Genomic DNA, 23,072 nt, shown 5'->3' with positions numbered 1-23,072 from the left:
AAAATATTACTTATTTTGTTGTTGTTACCAGATAACCAATTGTGGAGGAATTTAACTGGGATTAATATCAATTCCTGTTTTTAGCTAATGATTTCAGTAAAGTTTTGAAGAAAAACAAATTCCACATTCAAGGCTGAAATTGTGTTTGGTTTGAATGTTGTCATCTCTCAATTGTCTGGGATTTATGCAATTACTGGTTGCCTGGCTCAATATATTTGCGTTAATTCTCAGCTTTAATTGGGAGCTGGCAATTATACTGCATCATACTTGTGCGTGGTACGTGCCGTCCCGGTGGCTCATGGTTCATATATTCAGGAAACAATGAAAATAGAGTCGGGCGGGCGGGGGGGGTCTGTTTCGTCCACACACAAAAAAGCATGAAATAAAATGTTAGTTCATTATCGAGCCAGAAAGCCGCATAGGGTAGTGTCCACGTGCAATTCCATTGTGGCTCGCTAACCGACACATTACGGTGCCTCGCTTGACAGCAGCACGAACCTCAACATACTCTTTGGTTCTTTCGGTAAAGTCACGTAGGTAAGAAGAAAAAATAATAATATCACGACGTTTCGATCGCAACTACAAGCAATCGTCATCAGGTGGAATAACAGCAAGAATTAAAAACTGCTGAAGTCCCGCCTGATGACGATTGCTTGTGTTGCGATCTATTATTTTTTCTACCTACGTGACTTTAACAAATAGTATGGATTACTGCAGTCACGAAAGCTTCAAATCAACATTGCGTGTACGTTGTTCCAAACGGGGGGGGAGGGGAGACCCCCTTGAGCGTTGTGTAAGCGCCACCACACACACACACAAAGATCCCCCGTACAGCCTTCACAGACTGTAGGGGCAAGTGCTGTTAGCGAGCAGCACCTATAAAGGCCGGCACGACACACACGAGGGGGTGGGTGGCCAGCACCACGCCCGGCCGCCTTTGTCTCCCTAGCGGCGATGTTTACGCATCACGCACCTGGTACTCATTTGAGACTGAGTCGACCTAGGGGAGGCCCAGGACCGGTTCAGATAATCGTCACTGGGTGTTGGCCGTGAGCGGGAATCGAACCCGGGTCGCCAGGTTCGTAGCGCAGCGCGCTCACCACTACACCACCGCCCCCCACCACACCGCCGCCCCCCACCACACCACCGCCCCCCCCCCCACCACCGCCGCCCCCCCCCCCCCCCCACCACCGCCGCCCCCCACCACACACACCTGTGCACCTGTGCGCCTAATCCGTACGGGCACCACCGGATACGCGCAGGGCAAACCGGCACGCAATAGGAAGGTCCGTGAACTCAAAATCCCGACGGGGTGGGAGCGGGGGTGGTGGTGGTGGTGGTTTCACTCGGCTCATCATCCCACACCCCCAACCCTTTTCCGGCGTTGATTAAAATCGGTACAAATTTGTGGGGGAGATGAACGGTGCTTGCCGCCTAGGGGGGGGGGGGGGGGGGGGAGACTTGCCCCGCCATCGAAATGTGGAATTTCCACTAATTGGCTCAGGGGCTGTAAACGGGGGAGGTTGGTGAGTGACCACCTCAGTGCTCCGTTGAGCAGGAAATCACTTTGGACACTGTCTCTGTTGCACACTGTTCATAGTACACAACAACAGTAGTAATAATAATACTAGCGCAGTGTGCGGCTGCCGTGTGTGTGCCCATGGTCTGTGAGCTCGCGTACACTCCGGTACACGCCTCGTGTACACACACACACGCGCGTGTGTACACGCGCGTGTGTGTGTGTACACGCGCTTTCTGTGTGTGTACACGCGCTTTCTGTGTGTGTACACGCGTGTGTGTGTGTGTACACGCGCTTTCTGTGTGTGTACACGCGCTTTCTGTGTGTGTACACGCGCTTTCTGTGTGTGTACACGCGCTTTGTGTGTGTACACGCGCTGTGTGTGTGTACACGCGCTTTGTGCACACGCGTGTGTGTGTGTACACGCGCTGTGTGTGTGTACACGCGCTTTGTGTGTGTGTGTACACGCGCTTTGTGTGTGTGTGTACACGCGCTTTGTGTGTGTACACGCGTGTGTGTGTGTGTGTACACGCGCGTGTGTGTGTGTGTACACGCGCTGTGTGTGTGTACACGGGTGTCTCCAGTCGTGGCAGAGAAGAGGCTAAGTGGATCGAGTCACCTCCACTGCTCATTAGAGCGAGACTGGGGTTGTGGGGTGGGTAGGGGGTGGCGGAGTGGGTGGAGGGGGCGTGAGAAGGGTGGGTGATGGGCGGTTTTGGAGAGTGGAGAAGACTTGCTATAAGCCATTAGCTGCTGATTAATGGGGTGTGAATTCATCAGCCCCAGCACTGGCCCCCTATTAGGCTGAAGTTTGGGGAATGATTGCTTTGCACGGGTTGTTGAACCGATACCAAGCCAAGGCCGCGCACGGCTTGGCGAGCCGTGGTGCATTGTGGGTTTGCGCCGCAGAGGGCTTCGGTGACAGCCGTGCGGGTCCTGGGATGGAAATTCCACGAGGAGGAGAGAGAAATCGAGAGAGAGAAAAGAAGGCTGCGGCTGACGACGCACAGCCTCCCCGCAGTAAAACGTGAACTCTGGGACAAACACTGGGCAGAGGGTTCCAACCGCATGCCAACGTTGGCGCAACGTTGGCATGCGTTCACTGGAATCCGAAAATTTTCTGATGATTCGGACGATGCACGCGTGCTCCCGCCGTGTCGTGGTTCAGCGTGCCGGACTAGCGATCCAGAGGTCACCGGTTCGATTCGATGTCCTGGCTGGCACTGTGACCGGATCCATCGCTATTAGTCGATGGGTGTGCGCAGTATTCTTTGTGAAGAGTTAACGCGCTGATTTTAGCCGTGAAAATGAAGTGGTGAAATGCCACGAGCATGTTCATCATCATCATAATTAGCGATGATTGATCCTCTTCTGGATACAATAAGCCTCCTCACGTTATCGCCATCCTCGCAGTCTTGCAATAATAGCACAATCCATCTCGCTCCTGCGTGCTCGACCTGATATGTTCGTTCTGCGCGCGGTTGTGTTCCATCGTTTGGATGCCACTCCATCACCAGCCTCTCACATCAGTCATCGCCCATCCCAGCGACGCGTCTCGTCTAAGCCCCACTCATCTAAACAGTGAATGTCATAATAATAATAAGGTTTTTCTCCTTTTTTCTGGCAACAAAACTGAAGCGTTTTTTTTACAAGGATTCATGTCTGCATTAACCACAATACCTGCAGTCAAAATGCAAACAAAAAACATACTATGATAATAAATGCATTGTCCTTGAAACTGATTGGTCCACACCAAGGGACGGCTTTCTTTAAAGAAAGCTTTCTTTAAAGAAAGCCGTCCCTTGGTACTGGCAAAAGAGGTCTAATGAAGTGAATGTGTCGTCGCAAATTGACATTTGTGTTCCCCGTGTATCTCCGTGTAATTCCCAGCATGCACCTCTCCACGCTTCTTTGTTCTTTTCAGTTTGTGTTAACAATAATGATAATTTATAAAGCGTCCTTAAACAATCGTTTTCAGGGCGCTTAAAAAAAAACTTGTGTCAGAGTACTGTACACGTTTATGATTTATGTGTCCATCGCAGGCAATCTGCACTGATTGAAACCGTTCTTGTTTAGGCCCATTGGTATGTTGCCTGCAGGATCAAATTAACGTTTTCTAACATTGCTGTTACCTCTTCGCGTCATCATATCCATCCCAGATTGCCGTTTAACAATTGCCCGAGACGAATTCAGTCAGTCACGCTTTCCAGTTACGTACCTCCAGGTATGTTTCTTTGTTCAGCGACACTTATTGGGATACGCCCGTTGCTTTTGCACCTATTTATCTGAAGCTCAACTCTGCAGCCGTCTTCTTCCAGTAGCGTCTTTCCCCCGCAGTGCATTCCCATTGAAATAAATACTGTCGCTTATCTCTTTATATATATCACTTTTCATAACCCTTTAAAATATAGAATTAGTCTCCATATATATAAAAGGCAAAGTTGTGAATGTGTGTCTGCTCAAAATGTTTAGCGTACTTCCCAACATGCAACAAACTGGAAATTTTCCATGTGGGTACTTTCCAAAATGTACACCATGCAAAAATTATAAAAAATACTCATTTTTTTTGGGGGGGGGGGGGTGGGAGCTCAATAATGTATGTTTTTTTTGCACGGCAAGTGAGCTGTGACGTCAAATCTGTCATGTGACCCTCGCATGTGGAAGCGTAACGCATTGTAGTGTAGTGGTTAGCGCGCTGCGCTACGAACCCGGTGACCCGTGTTCGATTTCCGCTCACGGCCACCACCAGTGACGATTATTTGAACTGGTCCTGGGCCTCCCCTAGGTCGACTCCTCATCAAACGAGTAACTGGTGTGGTGTGTGAACATCGCCACTGGGGAGACAAAGGCGGCCGGGCGTGGTGAATCCAAGTCCGGGCGAAGCCGGGTGGTAAAGCTAGTTATATATAAGCGAAATATTTCAAATACATATTTGTGATGCTGCATTGGCAGTGGTGCACAGGCACAGATAACAAAAACTCAGCACAGTCTTAATTGCTGTCTGAGACGACGCCTATCACAGTATATACACACACATTTATTTTTCCTTTTGGAGGCAGTGTTCTTGGCGAACGCTTTTGTTCTTCGAAATATTGGTCCAAGTCGATCAAATAAATCCCCTCGTCGTGATACGTGCGCTCATATACGGGTATGTAAACACGTGCCGCAAGCAATACGCACTGCAAAGCGTAAATGTAAACATTTATTTTTTATGAAGTGATGTGCAAAGAACCCAACAGCGTTCATAACAACGTGCACGCTGCAGACATTTTGTAACAAGCCATGCAACGAAATGCAATGTGGGGGGTGGGGGGAGAAAAAAAATCAAGAAGATTTAATTGGATGATTCGCGAGTGTGACTGCTCGGGAGAAAAAAGTTACCACTTTACAGGCACCCCCCTACACGCTGTTGAGCAATGTTTTTACTTATTAATCGGCATCACGTCGTCACGAGGCGGAGTATCCGTTTGAAAACTCTCTCGCAGAGGAGCGCGACCCGTCGTGCTGGAGGAAACAGCCCACGGAAGTGGATATCCTAGATCTGCCTCCGAGTTTCCCTTTCTGTGACTTCTGGTCCACACATACACACAGTAGAGGGGGGCAGCATTTTCCCACCCAGTCCGCCCTATAAAAGGGTGAGGATCCCGTTGCACGACGGTTAAACCAATGTTTTCATTCCCCGGGGATGGAATTCAGCCAAAGTAATTGCAGAACCGCATTTCTCTCGACGATTTGTTTTTGCGCAATAATCGAAGACCGGGCTGAAACCATCGGCTCATCAAACCTTGAGCTCCGGTTTCATCACGGGCGGCTGCCACGATTCGAACCCAGGACCTCGGCGACACCAGCGCAGCCACGGCTTCACGCTACCACGAGGCGGGCAAACCTTTCCATTTGCCTGCCGAATCGAATGTTTTGGCGGTGCGCGCTGAACTGTGAGGCCCAGCCATGCACCGGCCGCGGTTTTGCATTCACGACGGGCCCCTTCGTCCGTGGGGCTGACGGGATTTGCTCGGAACGCCGCGTTCTAATGACTGTGGCGGGGCTGCGATCAAAGCCGCATTGGTTTTTCGTTTTGTTTTTACCCCTTCGGCAGATTTGACCGTCGCCATTGTGTGTGAGCTGTAATCAATCTGCCATGCGAGAGTGAACCGGCGTGGCCCATCCATTCATTGAGGTCACTGGTTGCGTGTTAAGCGCCCCTCATTTACGCCATTAAGCTCCCATTTGCGGGCGACTTTTGAGACACGGCGAAATGAGTCATTATATTTACGCGCCATCAAACGGAATTCGCAGACGCGAACGCCGTGTTGCTTCCGTGTTTGATGCTGGCGCGTCGGGCGTCCTAATGCGAACGACGCTTTAAAAACTCGCACGCGAATGCACGCATGTGACTACTTAAGTGGACATTCAATCTACACATGAAATGAGAAATCCATTAGCTAAGTATAATGCGTGTTGTAGCGCAAATGCAGCACGGTGTTTTTCACGATATTAGAAAATGCATAACTTAAAAATGTAGTTTGTGCACACGAGCCCACTTACTTTATGAACAGTTTGATTGAAGCCATTAGCCTGCACATGTTTTATAATTATCGACATCTTCCTGGCTCTCAACGTAATTCCAAGCATGTGTGCATCTCTCCATGCTTCTTGGCGCACCTTTAAGTTTTCATGGCCACGTTTCTCTACCGCTGCGCTGCAAATGAGAACGTAGAACGTGTTGTCGAGATGTACGTCGTGTGTCGTACACGCAAAAACAAAGATCCCCCGTATAGACCTAACATACTGTTGGGGCAAGTACTGTTTGCAAGCACCTTTGTTGGCCGGAACGGCGCACGAGGGGTTGTTGGGTGGCCAGCTCCACTCCCAGCCGCCTTTGTCTCCCTAGTGGCGATGTTTTTACGCACCGCACCAAGCACTCATTTGGGGCTGAATCGACCTAGGAGAGCCCCAGGACCGGTTCAGATAATCGTCACTGGGTGTTGGCCGTGAACGGGAATCGAACTCGGGTCACCAGTTTCGTAGTGCTAGGCTACTGCTCCCCACAACAACCGCCATTCACCGCAAAGTGATGGTGACGTCACCGTGTGCCAGGCTATGTGCACGTGAAGGCCACGTGAAGTGTCGAACGCCCGCTGGCAGGAGGTCACAGGGCAGAACCAAGTGCCATGGGTCGACTGAAAGAGATGACTGGCCGAAGCACTGCTCTCCACGCACACGTGCACATGCACACACACATGCGCATACACGAGCACCCGAACTTTCCCCGGCGTCTAAAACCGTCGTCCTTTTTTAACGTTACGTCGCCGTGTTGATCTGATGCCTGTCTAATTCGTGGTGACGGCGCAGACCTCCCAGCGATTGGAAAATAAACGCAGCGGCTTGGTTTAAATGAACAAGTGAGACGCGCCAGTTTGGCCCCGTCAATTAATCAATTGCCTCACTAAGAGTTGCAGTCCGGAGCCTACTATCCACGGGGTCACCGTTCTGCGCATACCTGCTCCATGAGACCGCTCCTGATGCAATTGAGCAGGTTCGCCTGTGGTGGGGTGTAATGTGGGTAACTAAAAAAACCCTCATGAATGTGACGCATCGGATAGATCGTTGAAGGTCGAATCTGTGTATATTTTAAATGGGAAAGGGGAAACGACATTGGAAATTCGAGTCCTGGTTTTTGTGGCAGTTGACTCATGCCTAAAATGAGCGCCACTTTGTTGGGGGAGAAGTGAACCTGTCATCCGATGGAGAGACATGTTCCCGTCACGGTAACGTGGAACTTCTGCTAGTGGCTCTAAGCTGGAGCTGAGCACCACCTCGATGCAGTACTCATTTTAGCAGCAAATCACTTTCTTGACTTGTTAATAGGGAGCACTGGGCGTTGAGAAATTTGTACCCTCTTATGCCGCACAGAACAACGCTTCAAAAGTCTTAACGCTGGGGGGGTCGGCTTCGTAGAATCCCAGGTGTGGCACGAGGGTTTAAAACGGGAACCTTTCCTCAAATTCCCGACTGCGCCCGAGGTTACATCCGGCGTTCTCCCCCTTCACTTTCCTGCACCGATGTGTCACGAGGTGGCACTGTTCCGTGCAGACAATTCTCCCGCCCATGGAAAAAAAGGAGTTGCTGTTGCGAAAAGACGTAAAGCGACGCTTCTTTTAAAAGCCACAGAGCAGCCACAGAGGTAGAAAATTTCCATTCGACTAATTATCACGGAGACTTAAGCAATGGTTGACGCTTGGAGAAATTCACATCCCAGGCTTGTGCCATCAGTTTCATTACAGGACTATATAAATGTTAAAATAAAGCCTCCATTGATGTCAAATGTAAATGATCGTAATGCAATATTAAATTTGGGACTGTATTAAAACTTGAATTATATCTGCGCACGTGAGCGTTTGGCTTGTTGGGAATCTGACACAGATTAATGACCCCTTTGAATCTGGGAGCAGCCGAGGGCGCTGTGCATTCATCAGAGGCTGGGCTGAGATTATCAAGCTCGCTGCACGTGCGAAGCTGTGTTTGTACCTGAGCTCTGATGTCGGCGCGATGTTATGAGCATCACTTACAAAGCCGCAGAGAATCCGACGGGATATCCCAACATTGGAACTGAGATTTCAAGAAGACTTCAGTCACGCTTAGGGCATGCCCGCCAGATTTATAATGTGGTAGCGACACACCAATCCCTTTGGCTCGCTATTCGAATGTACCACAGACTTGAGGCCGGATCAAACCTGGAACGCCTCTTTCCACGGCAACCAAGGCGTGCCAGGGCCATGTTGATTAAGCCAGCACAAAATGTCTCAGAATGCACCAGGTTGTTTTTTTCCACTTCAGAACCGAAGCCGTGCTACTATAATGTTGCACGTGATGAAGTACAATTTCGGCATCTCTCGTTCAAGTACACCGTTTGACGTTGCAGGTAATTACAATTTTTTTTTAACCTGGCCCCTTAACCTTGCTTGGCGCCAAGCCAGATACAGCTATCATGGTTTAGATTTTTGGCTGAGCACAGCAAATAGCCAGTGGAAAACCACCTGTGCTGAGTGAGCCTCGTGCCAGCCCATATCTTGGCTATGCCAGTCGATACGGCATAAGACTGGTGGCCAACGCGTGGATCGCTGTCCACCTGGACATGTGACTCACAGCTCGGAGTCGTGTAATGTGCCGAGCGGTGAGATGTGTGTATCGTGGAGCTCAGATATTTGCATTATCCATTGTCATCTGTACCTCAAATCACATATCTGTTTTGTACAACATAAACCTAGAGTTGCTAAAGCCAAAATGTTAATTATTTGCTGAATTTGATAATGACAATTTGAAGTATGTAGAACAGAAGAACATTCACAACGCAAGGCCGAGTAGACCTTTGTTAGTGAGTGGGGAAGGAGGTGTGCTGTATCTGGGGGCCTAGTCGTGACCTGTGCAAGGGCCTAGTCGGTCATGAGTGGTCGAGCCTTCGTGTCGGGCCTCGCTAGTCATGCACATGGTCGGGCCTGCTCCCGGGCCTAATTAACCCTTCCCCGTTCCGAGACGTCTGCAAGTTGCAGGGTGGGTGTCCCGTTCGCCGCTGAATCTCGGAATGCGCAATTGGTTCGTGTAATGTATATTCTTGGTTCTTTCGGTAAATTTTATTCAGAGAGGCATAGCACCATTGTTTTTAAAGACGTTGCACTCACCGCAGAGAACCGTAGCAGCACGACCAGCACGGTGATAGCTGGTGTCAAATTGTGCCGCACCCTCTCTCGCGTGGCCTTGAGGGACCTGAAGACGTCCCAATAAAGTTGTTTCATTTTATTTGTTCTTCCGATTCCGTTATGATGACGTACGTGTACGTACGTGTACGGAATGGGAAAGAGTTAATCATGCACAGGGTGAAGCCTAAGTCAGGCCGAGCTAATGATGCACTGAATGTCAATAAAACACGATGCATCCCTGATGTTCTTTCACTTTGTTATTTTCGCATTCAGAAAAAAAAATTTTAAGGAACGCAAACAAAGGACACGTGTTTGCAATTAATGAGTATTTTTAAAAATTATTACAGATTGTTCATGGGCAACTCGTTAGCAGGTTTCAAGACTTGTCAAAAGTGACTGCAGGTTTCTGCGTCACACGCTTCAATTGCATGTTTGTTACATAACGCCGTGCATTGTGTGGCAGAGCAGGAGGGGGAAAACGTTTTTTGTAAAAGAAAAATAATTTCATTGAACAAGTAGCGTGCCATGGGCACTATAGGGTTCAATCCGGGCTAATTTTGGTCGTAGCTTTCTGGTGGATCGTGGTACCCGTTGAGATGATCCACCACAATGGATCACAGTGCTTGGCGTATTGGCCACCACTGAAGTTAAACCAAACTAATTTTTTTTATTTTTCCAGATAAGGCCCACCGAGCTTATTGCTATTCTTCAGAAGCCTCTTGGCCACATGTAATGACAGCCAGGTGGTTTATAACGTAGAAATTTATAGCAGGCAAATACTCTAAACGCAACGCCGATTCTAAATGCGGAGGGGAAAACTGGAGGACCCGGCGAAAAGTCCACGTGACCACAGGGAGAGTCACATGCAAACTCCAAATATACAGCAGGCATCGGGGTTGGTATCGAACCCACGAACTCCTGCATACCAGGCGAGGCAGTTAACATCTCGCCATGGTGTTGCCATCTTACTCGCCTTGGAATGAGCAGTGATGGTGAGCTGTGGTTGCCCCCGCTTGATGCCCTCCCATTGGCCCGCTGCGTGGCAGGACGCAACGCGAATGGAGGAGTCGGCGAGTGACGCGCCTTTGATGTTGGGCAGGAGCGAGGACTCTGCCAAGCCTTTGGACCCAAAAGCTCAGATGGACGCAGACAAGAACTCAATTTACAGGTAACCGGCGAGTGGCGATGAAGCTCCACGAGATTTCCTGACTCTGCAGATGAGAACAGTCGCTTAATCTGTCGAGGTCAGGTCCTCAGGTCAAGGTTCAGCTGTACGGTTTTTTTTGATCGATAGGTCGGACACTGTTACTCACCTCGTAATTCACCTTGATATAAATAGATGCGGTGGCACCATTTGTGGAAGGTGTTACCGTGGTGTGTGCGGTAATGTCTTCCATTACAATCGCAGCCCTTGCTGCACGTTTAAAAGATTGTAATATTCCACAAAAATCAATAATTCATTTGAAGCAAAACACCCTATTGATTCCTTAAAGAAGGAGGGTTAGAGCCGGTCCCATAGATAGTAAGGGTCATGTGCAGCTGTTTTAATGTGAATAATTCAATTAATGTCTAATTAATGTTGACAAACTGAGGTCGTGACCGCTAAGAACCACACGCAGTTCAATTAAAGATGCGTCTTGCAAATGTGATAGGAGGTCCAAAGTGGCTAACTTTGAGACGTGATGAATCTCCTGCCATTTGTGACCTGGCCATTGCGAGCCGTAAGCCCACGGTCCCTGTGGGGGATTGCTCATGGTTCTCCAATTATACACAGAGATGGCACCACTGAGATCCTGAGTTTCAATTCAGGTTTCAGCCGCCTGTGATATGTGTATACAGAGACAAGAACAGGTCCAAGACAGCCAAGGCGCCTGCGATTACTGTACATCTGTGAAAGATAGCTTATTGTAGCCCATCGGATTTCTCCAGTATAAATAAACATTCCGATTCTGAAACTCTGTTCTCAAGTGCAGCGAGTTGATGGACTCAGACCTCGTCACCCAACGACTGCTCGTAAAAAATAACTCCTGACATTATATTTGCTTATGCAGTTTATTTGGCTAATTCCATCCCGATAGGAATTAAACACGTGACTTTGACTGTCCATGCAACGAATGTGACCGTCACGTGCAGAGCAGGTGGGAACGTGCCGCCCTCTCCTGCGTGGGCCAGCGGTCACTTTAAGGGATCTCGGAGGGCGGCAGGGAGGCGCGGTTGTACCAACTCGTGCCTCTCACAGCAAGACGTGCCTGGGTTGGGTTGACGACTCGGGCAGTCTGTACGCTCTCCACCTGTTCTGCGTCGGTTTACCCCGGCGCAGGGGTCGTGCAAACCAAATTAACAGGAAGAGCCATTTTTTTCGCGCGTTCGAATTCGGTAAACAAAACCCTCAGTATTTCAAGAGCCGCAGCGATGCATTGTGGGGTGAACACGAGACCTGTGGGCCTGAATAAACGACGTCGCGAAGCAGTCTTTAAAGAGCCGCATTGAGCTCCGGAATCGCAGATTCGCCGACTCCTGCCCTGGGTTATCCGGTTTCCTTCCATGGTTAAAATTACAAAAAGAAACTAAACTGGTATTGGTTAAACATCCCAATGCTGAAAAATTACCTGCAATTTACTCAATTGGGATTACACAGAGCAACGTTGCCCCCTAATGCAAAAACTTGGCAGGGCCCTCTTGAGACCCGGTGAGGCTTTCCTGGGTAACCAGGCATAGTAATAATAATAACGATTTGTGTGAATGCTGTGTGATGTCGATGCGCACTGCCTTGCCTTGTCTTGGTGCTGCGCTTGTCACTGCATACACGTATTTGACATCGTACACATCTGTACTGCGTGTGTTGTGGATTTTAAAATGTTTGTAATATGTGTCATTGAGTGTTTGCTGTGTCACGTGACATCGTGGACACCCTGACATAACAAGATGAATTATCTCACGGGATTATCCAATTAATTAATCTATTTAAAAATATCTTGATGGAATTATTTCACAAAAGCGGAGAGATGACTTTTATTTATGACCAGGTAAGTAGCCTATTGAGGCCACAGTTATTTTAAGAGAGACCTGGATTCACACTGAGCCTCGACCTGAACAGGGGCAGGGAGCTCACAGCACGGACGGCTGGGGGAAGGGAGTTTCAGACTGTATGGGGGCAGCAGAGGAAAATGAGCGACCTCCCACTGGGCAAAGGTTGACGGTGGGCATCGGCGGAAAGTCTTGATTGTCGGAGCAGAGTTTGTGTGGTGCGAAGTAGAGTAAGATGAGAGTGAGATATAGAAACGTCGAGTGAGATGTAGAGTGAGATGATATGGGGAGAGAGGAAGGCAAGAATGGAGTCCGAGACCGTGAGACTAATGTTTAAATTATTTTTGTATTGGCGGCCGCTCATTCCTCAATCTTTGCACGCCCCTGTCATCTAAACGAAAAATATTATATTCGTTCACCATTTTTTCAAACTATATAAAGTGCCTTGTTGGGGTGAAGGCTGCCCTCTATCAATATAAAATTAGAGATGTAGTCTCGTCAGTCACTGCAGAAAGACTGACACATCGATAGATACTGCAGACAGACTTGATGGCTAGATACACCGAATGATACTTGAGTAGATCGACAGACGAATTGACGGAAGGACGATTGATGCAGCGATCGAGTGGCTGTGTCTCCGTGACCCCCCCCCCCCCACTCCAGCCACCCTCTCTTCCCGCTGCTGCGGCTCATGATGCTGCGCTGCGAGGAAGCCACGCAGGGGGCCGAGGGCATCACGTCGGCCGGCCTCTCCGCCGAAATCCAGGCCATGCTGGGCACGCAGAGCGAGCTCTTCAGTGGCAACGGAGACACGGACAGCCTGGTAGGGGCCCGGGTGCTGCTGCTTGGGAACTCGCGGTTCCGTGACTGAAACAAACAAAACAACATTAACATTGGCTGCGCCGCCCCCTCTTTTTTCACCTGATGACGATTGCTTGTGTTGCGATCGAAACGTCGTGATATTGTTATTATTTTTATTATTTTGTTCTATCTACGAAAGACCCAAAGAATATGAATTCCTGCAGTGACGAAAGCTTTAAGTCAAGATTTAACATTTTAACTTTTGTTATTTTACCGCAGGTAAGGCTCACTGAAGTGACCTCGACAAAAATGATGGCTCAATGAAGTGTGACGTTCTGTATACAAAGCGAGGTGGTTAACATCTCGCCACCGTGGCGCCCGACTGATGAGTGGAGTCAATTCAAAAGTCCAAGGTCAAAGTGTGTGCCACCTCAAATAAGCACTGGGGGCAGCTGTCGTCCCCACTTGTAATGTTCTTTAGACTCTTTGTGCGAGTCCATCTTACTGTCGTTTTTTGGTGGCGTATGCAAATCTTTCTGTGACTCCTTCGGCTTTAAAGAAAGTAAAAAGTTGATCATCCACGTTCTGAAAGCTTGCAGCCGAAGGCGGAATTTCACGTTTCCATGGTGGGTCCAGTTTCTGCAGAGGGCAACCAACCTCTGTTGTGACTCCCCTCCACATTGTCCCGTGATGAAAAACCCCTTTTCTCTGACATGCTGGTTGACGCACTGACTCTGTAAGATTTTCAAGTGGAGTCTCATCTCAGTAGCAGAATTGGAATAAATACAATTTAAGAAAAACAACCTAATTGCTATGGGGAGGCATTCATCCAGCAGTGGATTGAGCACGGGTGATGTTGAAACACGCTATGTAAGGTGTAATATATTTGCCCTTTTATTTTTGCCATTAATTTTCGTTGGCAAGGCAGTAATTGGGCACCAATCGTCTTTCTCATCCTCCAATCTCATCTCATTAGGTGCCTCTAGTGAGCAGGCCATCATGATTTATTGAATGCTAATTAAGTTATTCCATCCTGAAGTGTCCAGTGCCAAACTATGGGCATCGTTGTAGTTAATACTTTGCATTCTTCCACGATATGCATACTGTACATCGGCTAAGATGCCCTTTTGAAACGACAAGTCCGTGGCTTGCCAGTGCGCAAGGCTGCGTTCACTACTCCTCGAAATATTACGAGCGCATATTTTCGGAGTGTTTAAAAAATGTGTGGTGGTAATTCATGAAAAGAAAAGTAATTTTTTTTCATGAAATTGAAATAAAACCATTTAAGATTTCAACTTCATTTCCAGATACTCCCCATAAACTTACGCTCCAAATTAGTTTGCATTTATTTTAACAAAGCCAATTAAAATCAAATCACGGCTTCCGCCGTCGTACAACCGCAGTCGACGCGTTCCAAAACCAGAACCAAAAATCCCAACCCCAGCCTCCCCTTACCTCCACCCCCCGCCCCCCCCCCCCCCCCCGTTTGAATTGCAACAGAATGTCGAGGTCTGTGGCAAGGCGGAGGGCTGCACCGACTGCAAACTACACAGGGGGCCTCACGGAAATTTAAATCCTCACCGGGGCCTATAGGACATTCATGAAAACGTGTATAATAATAATAATGATGTAGGTGATGCTGGAAGCCTAATTATTGGCGCCGTATTTCCTCCAGCCGGCAAAATTGGTTGCGCCGGGCCCCTTTGCGACGGCAGGGGCCACGTGTAATGACAGAGAGGGCTTGACCCCCCCCCCCCCCACCAGGGTAACGTTGTGTAACCATGGAGACGGCATGACCCCAGTTATCATAATTGACGGCTCTGCGTAAGAGAGCATAATGTGAGCGTGTCACCAGTCCACAATTACGCGGCCCGGCTATTCGGGCGGCGATGTGGGCAGGTACGTGTGCACCTGTGGCGGATTTATTCTCCCATGCTGTTCCGTGAGCAACGGTTCACGGAAAAAAAGTAAGCGCTTTCTCTCCTAATGTGTGGCATTTTATTGTGTGAGAGAGTGCGTGTGTGTAAGGGGGAGTGGTAGTGCAAACGGTTAGCGTGCTGCGATGCGAACCCGGCGACCCGAGTCGATTCCTGCTCACGGCCATCACCAGCGATGATCATGTGCACTGGTCGTGGGTCTCTCCCGTAGGTCGACTCAGCCTCAGATGAGTACCTGGTGCGGTGTGTAAACATCGCCACTGCGGAGACAAAGACGGTCGGGCATGCCGCTAGCCCCCCCCCCCCCCCACCCCCTGTGTACCATGCAGGCCTTCATGGTTGCTCGCTAACAGCACTTGCACCAACTATCTGTGTGTATATAACCACAGAGTACAAAATGCAGTTGGTTCTAGAAAGTGCTCCACTCACAGAGGCTTGAACACACCTAAGCCCTACCTATGTCCCACCTTAACGCCGCCGGGTCCTGGTTACACATCCTTCAGCTCAGGTTTCTGCGTGTTGGGTTCCACACGCGAGGCTTGGCACATGCTGCATTTATTGAAAAATTTTGTTGCGAACGTAACACACCGGCGCGCAGTGTATTGCGGCGAATCACACTAGGAAAATGGCAGCATCGTCCCCCGACCATAAAACTACCGCGGACCTGTACCCTCTGATTAGCACGGCTTGCTACGTACAGTGCGAAAGACGTTCTAGGCGCACACCCATCCGTGCAACAACGTCGCCTTTTCGCGTGACATCCCTGTGCGTGCGTGGCGCCTCAGATGCTCAAGGCCGTGCAGGTGCTCCGCATCCACCTGCTGGAGCTGGAGAAGGTGCGTGAGCTGTGCCAGGATTTCTGCGAGCGGTACATCGCCTGCCTGCGCGGCAAGCTCAGCTCCGACAACCTCCTGCGGGGCGACGCGGGGCCCGCCAGCTCGCAGCTGGAGCAGGCCTTCTACGCCCTGCACTCGCCTGGCAACGACGTGCGTCAGGACCGGGCCCAGGTGAGGATCTCACGGCTCGGAAGCCTGCGCGCGTGGTTTTTTTGTTTTTTTGTTTGAATCGACGCTTTTAAGACGTCCCCGTAGCATAGGGCACGATATACTAAAAAAAACAAATAATTATTTTTTTATAAAAAAATTTACTTAACAAGAGCCCGGTACAAATAACAAACCGTAACAAGGGGAGGGGGCCACAGAAACTCCACGGACAAGGGGAGAAGATTGGGCTCACCGCCTCACTCATGTAGGGACAGCGAGCGGGAGCATAGCATATGGGGGGTGGGGGGGAGTTAAGGGAAGAGGAACAAAAGTAACGAAACCACATCAATGTTATTCACATATGCAACTTGTTACGTGACGCACGTGGTTCGGAAGCACGAACGTTAACGACATATATTGAACAAACAAAGAAAACTACGCCGGGAGATGCGTGAAGAAGCGTGGAGAAGTGTGTGCTTGGAATTGCGTTGAGAGTCGGGAAGAGGAACCCGTGGATCGGAGAACGTGCTCAGGTTCATGACGTCGTTCAAATTGTTAAGAACATTTAAGCTGGGCTTGGGCAGGAAGGCACCGCGAGATGGGTGATGATGGCCGATGATCAGGAAGAGCAAGGGAGTGGCAGCCGAGGAAATGGGACGTGTCCGGGAGGACGTCAACTTGGGGGAGAGAGTGACACAATCGCTTTATGTGGAGTAAATCTTAGGCATGTAACACTGCATCAGTTGATTGATGGTTCTGTTCTTGCGCTCAAGATGCATGCGTCAAATCGTGCGTCTAAGAATTGGGACCATGTTCGCTCGCTCTATGAGTCCACATAGTGCGTTGTTATTGCATAGGAATGAAAATGCATGGCGTCTACAACTGTGAGATTCGCCGGGCTACGGGACGGGGAGGATAAGAGGGACCTGGGGGGATTGGGTGTGTCTTGGGGAATGTGCCTAAATGTCTGAATTAGACTGGGCCTAGGGGTGCTGGCCCAGAGGCAGCTGGGTCTAGAGAGAGAGAGAGGTCTCTCTGTCTGCTAGATCTCTAGATAGAGCGGGCACTGCTGCCTGGTGATGCTGGGGCTGTTTTTTGCTCCTGAAGGGTCTCGCGGCACCTGGGGCTAAGCGTCGGACGTCGTGCCGGACAAACACCGCGGTACCAGTCGGAAAACGCATCGCAAAGCGGACGAATTTGCGAGTTTCAACGGCTTGATAAATTGGTACTGCTAAAGATGCACTGCAACCATTTGGTGGACTGTGTATGCCAGCGCTTTCAGTCTATGCAACACTGTTAATTAGACGACATTTCAAAGTAAACTCTCCAATGGAACCGGATGTACAGTTGTGTTTAATGACCCTTTGCTTGGAAGTCTAATTGTGCAAAGTGCTCGTGTGTAATTTCCACATGTGTGTTCCCCTATCAATCCATAAATTAAAGGCGTTCAATTGGTTAATTAATAACTTACATCACAAACTCATAGTTCAATAGAAGTAGGGGGGGGGGGGGGAAATCTGTTAGCGAGTTAAAACATTTTGGTTATCGCCCAAACGTTTGGGGTTCATCAAACATTGCGAGTGTTATCTCGCCGCGCCGTTTGATGTGAAAATATTTTTTTTAATTCAGTCAAAAAGTTGGGGGGGGAGGAGGGTGGGGAGACACCATCCCCCTCCCCCCAAATTAATCACGGTGAATCGTATTCTGTGTGCGGCACACATCCCCCCCTGCATCAAACAACCTCGCCCGCTCGAGAGAAACTCCTGCTGCACGTTGCGACGCGGGAATTTTTTTGCCGCGATAGAAATGGTGGAAGCGCTTTTTTTGGTCGCGTCGTTTTGGGGGGGATTCACGTTGAACCCTCATTTTACATTTTTTCGGCCGCATACCCTCCCGTACTAAAGATGCGTGTTCGCTGTCTCTTGGCTGTCACCGTTCCTTCTTCTGGGCACCGTGGCGAACGTGTTCGACATTGGATCGACGCACTCGCAGAGAGCCAACCCCACCCCCAACCCGGATTTGAATTTGTGACCATTCAGTTGCGAGCCGCTCACAGTGAAATTAGCACCACCTAAGGTTGGCAGGGCACATCTTTAGTGGTCCCCGTTTATTTACGTGTTTTATGATTTGATAACCCCAACGCTCCTTTTAAATTGGCATTCAAAATAATTCACTGTTGTTGGCCACATCGAGAAATTGTAACCCGCTGGGTCGCCATGCCAACTCAGGCGGTGGTAGCGACATGACAGACACCCGATTGTGGGGCTCACGGACTACAGCAGGGAGCGCAAAAAAAGTTACAAGTCACTCTCGTCGTCCGCTGGCAAAGTTGCGGACTGGGGGGGGGGGGGGGGGGCCCAAAGTCCGACCACTCGCGTACCGCCGAGCGTGGCGAGCGCGACACGTTGCTGCGCGCGTCTTTCGGCGACAGCGAGACACGCCGCGCTAGTGGGGGGGGTGAGTGGTGGGCGGTGGGGGGGGGGGCAGGCAGGACGCGGCGTCGCGTGTTCGTGTAAAGCACGGGGAGTGGGGGGGGGCAGCCGTCACCCGCGGGCGAGGAGCCCGGATCGCGTCGTGTAAGTGGTTTGACTTTTGGGCGGGATAAAGGTGAGGGATAGGAGGATGAGTGAAAGGATTACGTGACCCCGGCTGACCCCCACCCCCGGCGCGTGTGTAAAACGCCGCGGTGCGTGCGCCAATTTGCATGAATTAGTCGAAAATTAGCATTCTCGGGGGCCCGGGCAGGGCGGTGATTTATCCCGCCGCACACACGATATGCATATGCAAATGAGGCTGTCTTGTGGCAAAGGCCCGTGTCAGCGTGTTGGGCTCGATTTTACCAATCGCGGGTCAATGACATGTGAAATCACTTCGGACTAACGCTACACCATTTTCGGCAAAAGGCAATTAAAACGGTTGCCTTGATGAAAATAGAATCGTTGGGATTTGCATATTAATTACTCGGACAAAAAAAAAAGCCATTAGCGTGAGGGGCATTAAAAGTGCATTAAGTTTGCGAGTGCATTAGTGATGGGCACGCAAACTTTTGAGGGCGAGGAGTTGTTACGCATTCACGGAAAAAATTCGGCAAATGACTGCTCCCAACACACACGAAGACAAAGATCCCCCATGCAGCCTCAACAGACTGTTGCGGCAAGTGCTGTTAGTGAGCACCGGTGAAGGCTGGCACGGCACACGAAGTGTTGGGCGTTCAGAGTATTTGGCTGCTGTAAAGCTCCACGCGATGAGCCACTTCGTTGAGCTATCATTTGTGGTAGCCAGGTCGCTTCTGAAAAAGAGCTATACAGCTCAGTGGGCCTTATTTGATAAAATAAAAAAATAATTGTTCCGTTTAGGGTGGCCAGCACCACGTCCGGCCGCTTTTGTCTCCTTTGTGATGTTTACACACCGCACCGGGTACTCATTTGAGGCTGAGACGACCTAGGAGAGGCCCTGAAACAAAAAATAGCGCTTTAAAAGTGTAGCGCATGTGTACCTATTTGGGGAGGCAGTTGTGACAAGTGCTTAAATTAAATTCAAAAGGTTGCGCGTGACTCTTAATTTTAGGTTTAATTCAAAGCCGTTACTTGCGTGTCATAGAATAGTCCCCCATTGATCTTGGGAGATATACCCCTGAATTATTTTCATCGCGATGCCAATTATATACACAGGAAACACTTGCCAAGGCCCAGGATTCCTCTTTAGGAGCCAGTGTTGGGATGTTTGTACAGATTCCATGACATGTGGGAGGACACTGGAGTACCTTGAGGAAACCTACCCCCTCCCCCTCCCCCCCTCCCGCGGTATGCCAAGTAGTAACATGCCAGGCTCCGTACAGATAGATTCAAGACTACATTTGTGTGCTGTCATCTCCTGCTCACCTCGCGAGCATCACTCATGCACGTGGGATACTCACCAGTCTCGGAACCGGCTTGGCTTCCCTGATCTCACAATATTGGGCACATTTCTGGTGATTACTTCCCAAACTTACGGCATTTCAAATAACGTAAACACAGTAAGCATGCAAAATGAAGTTGTTGTTTTCACCATTCTTGCTGTCGCTGTTAAATTAACAGTGAGCATGGTCTCGACGGGTTTTCAACGTTCTGGGGTCTCATCGGCAGAGTCGGCCTTGCCAATAAACAACTGCCGCTGGGTTTGTTCCCGGACGCTACAGGCAGTAGCACTCGTTGCGGCCCGCCATGGCGGGAGGGCCTGTCCAGCGCAGCGAGCAAGATCGTGCGCGCTCCATCACGGAGCGCGTTCCATCTCCACCGCCCGTTCCGTCACCGCAGTGTAATATAATGTTGTGAACTTTCCACACGTGACCTGCGACGTCCACGTCCCCGCAGTTTCGCTTTCGTACATTAGAGGACATTAGGCAGGGGGGGGGGGGAGATGCTTGCGGGGTGCCGCCGGTCGCCCATGGGCAGTGGGCACGCGGAGGAGGCAAGGTGCTGGGGGTTGAGCCCGCTAATGTCTCGTCGCCACGGGAACGCGACCGTACTCTTCCCTCCTCCCCCCCGTCTCCTTGCACCGCTCCCGGGAGGTGCGGGGGCAGGCTACTGTCCCCGCGGTAGGCGTGAGGAGGAGGAGAGGAGGGGTCCCCCCCGCTCTCCTCGCTCCGAATCATTACGCCTTGTTTACTTGACGGCACCGTCTCGAGCCGCCAGCCGCTGTGGCCATCGCCGTGAAATGCGCGCCGCGTTTCCCCCCCCCCCCCCCCCGGCTTTCAAAATTGTTTCGCCGTTTATCATGCGGACACCGCATGGTGGTGGCGTTGGTAGTGATGGTGGCAGTGGTGCCGAAAGTCCTGTTGGTGGCAGTGACGACGGTGATTGTGGTGGTGACAGCGCTGGTGGCGGTGATGGGGTGGTGATTGGGGTAGTGGTGGTAACGGTGGTGGTGTTCATGGTGGTAACCTTGGTGTGGGAAGTGGTAGTTTAGCGGTTAGCGCGTTGCGCTATGAACCCGGCGACCCGAGTTAGATTCCCGCCTCCGGCCAACACCAGTGACGATTATCTGAACCGGTTCTGGTGTGGTGGGTAAAACATCGCCATTGGGGAGACAAAGGTGGCCGGGCGTGGTGCTGGCAAGCCCCACCCCCTTGTGTACCGTGACAGCCTTCATAGATGCTCGCTAACAGCACTTGCCCCAACAGTCTGTTAAAGGCTATATGGGGGACCCTGGTGGTAGTGGTGATGGTGACGGCTCTGGGGGGTGGTTCTTGTAGTAGTGGTGGTGCTGTTGTTGGCAGTGCTCATGGTGATGGTAATGATGTCGTTGGTGATGGTAGTGTTTACGGTGGCGGTGATGGTGGTGGTCAGGGTATTGGTGCTTGCAGTGGCGGTGACGGTGTAAGTCGTGATGGCAGTGGTTATGGTCAACGCAGTGATAGTACGATTGGCGGTGGCGGTGGTGATCTTGGTGGCCGATGGTCACGACGGCAGTGCAGGTGGCGATGTCAGCGGTTGTGGTTGTTCCCTCGATTAGACTCGGGCTCTCTGCTGCCTGCACGATCTTGTATACTGCTCGGCATTCATTACAAACACTTCTTGAACGCTTTATCAGAAAGGATTTGTTGTTCACTTGGTTGTGCTCTCAGCATTTGGGCACAGAGTAGTAGTCGTAATAATATATTCTCCGTGTGCCGATCTCTCCCCCCCTCTGTGCCAGGAACCTCACGCGCGGTGTCACATTGCGGAACTGACTGCAGTTGATTCAATGGAGCCTTTTGAAAAATGTACTCCTTCTCAAACACAAGTGGCATACAGGACGATGCCCACTTACGGCTACGGCACATGTTGTGCACTGATGGAAAATAAACAAATCGCATGTCTGATGTGTTTTCTTTACCTTAATTTTAAATCTCAAGCACATATACATAACAATTTTTTTTTATTCCGAGCTGCAATTTGTTAGAGCTTTTGCTTCCGAGGAATTTTCATTCAGTGGCAGCGTGGCTTTGTTTTACCCAGGTGGGATGCACTCAGTCAGGGTTCCTTTAATTATCGGCATTTTTTATTTATTTGAGGCAATTAAAATGCTTGCACTAAATTCGTGGTTTGTGGTGTCAGCGTGCGCTGGTCTGAAGCCAAGGGCGCCGCGGTGGCGAGATGTTGACTCCCTCGCCTGGTACGCTGCAGAAGGGTGTGGGTTCGATCCCGACCTTCACGCCTGGTATATTTGGAGTGTGTGTGGTGTCTCTCTCCCCGTGGTGGTGTGGATTTTTCTCCGGGTCCTCCAGTTTTCCCCTCCACATTTAGAATCCTTACACGTTTAGAGTCTGCTATAAATTTCCACATGATAAGCCACCTCGTTGAGTTATCACTTGTGACCGGGTTGCTTCTGAAAAAGAGTTATATAGTTTACCTGGTACTGTAGAATAAAACATAAATGAAGTTTTAGTTGAGCTTACATAGATTGGATGCAACTCAAAGAAAATAGCAAAAGCCGTGTGGATAGATTTAATAAACGAACTCATTACGGTTATTTGCAAAACAGTTTGATTTCACGTGTTTCCTTTAAAATGAAGTTTTGTGTAATTGTTTTATGGCTTTCTGCAAAACGTTTCTTTTAAAAGGGGGCTTTGCTCTGTGGAAGACACCACAAAATTGCATGCGTCTCCTTTTGTGCCACGTAATTGTGAAACTTAAGACAATCAAGGGCTATAATTTACAATTAACTTTCCCACTCAAGTGATTTTTATTTTAAGACTGCTTATTAGAATTTCTAGAAATTGAAAATTAACTTTTTGCCGCACTCATTCTGTCCTTGATTAGGGCAGACGAGCGTTACCACACCAGAGAATTGGCTGAATGTCGCTTGTGCTGGCAGGTGTGGATTAAAATCTCCATGCCTCTTCCCCTGGCTCAAGCTGTGGTCCATAATCGACATCGAATTGAATAAGTTGAAGTAAACACTGCAGATGAATTTGGATAATCGTGAGACATTATCAGTCCGCTGCTGGATGTATGTATGTTGAACTTCTTTCACACCGTACGTAGCCAACTGTGCTAATCGGAGGGAAGGGCAACAAACTAAACACCAAAAGCAGTTCTAAAGAAATTAGTTTTCAATCTATATTTAAAATTACGTAGCTCCAGTG

The 23,072-nt window shown here is 49.7% G+C and overlaps 1 protein-coding gene across 1 annotated transcript in view; it reads left to right on the top strand.

The window, feature by feature from the left end:
• Positions 1-23,072, top strand: part of LOC116948106 (homeobox protein PKNOX2-like) — a 134,750-nt gene that overhangs the window by 75,653 nt on the left and 36,025 nt on the right. The window contains exons 3-5 of the mRNA XM_032964458.2: positions 10,263-10,384; positions 12,907-13,066; positions 15,767-15,988. Of these exons, the coding sequence (XP_032820349.2) occupies positions 10,263-10,384; positions 12,907-13,066; positions 15,767-15,988 (504 nt within the window). The remainder of the gene's footprint in view (positions 1-10,262; positions 10,385-12,906; positions 13,067-15,766; positions 15,989-23,072) is intronic.

The sequence above is a fragment of the Petromyzon marinus genome, chromosome 32 (genome assembly GCF_048934315.1).
Source record: "Petromyzon marinus isolate PM22_M1 ecotype Great Lakes invasive population chromosome 32, UKy_Petmar_22M1.pri1.0, whole genome shotgun sequence".
In the NCBI taxonomy this organism is placed as follows: Eukaryota; Metazoa; Chordata; class Hyperoartia; order Petromyzontiformes; family Petromyzontidae; genus Petromyzon; species Petromyzon marinus.
This window is presented reverse-complemented; position numbering and strand designations above follow the sequence as displayed.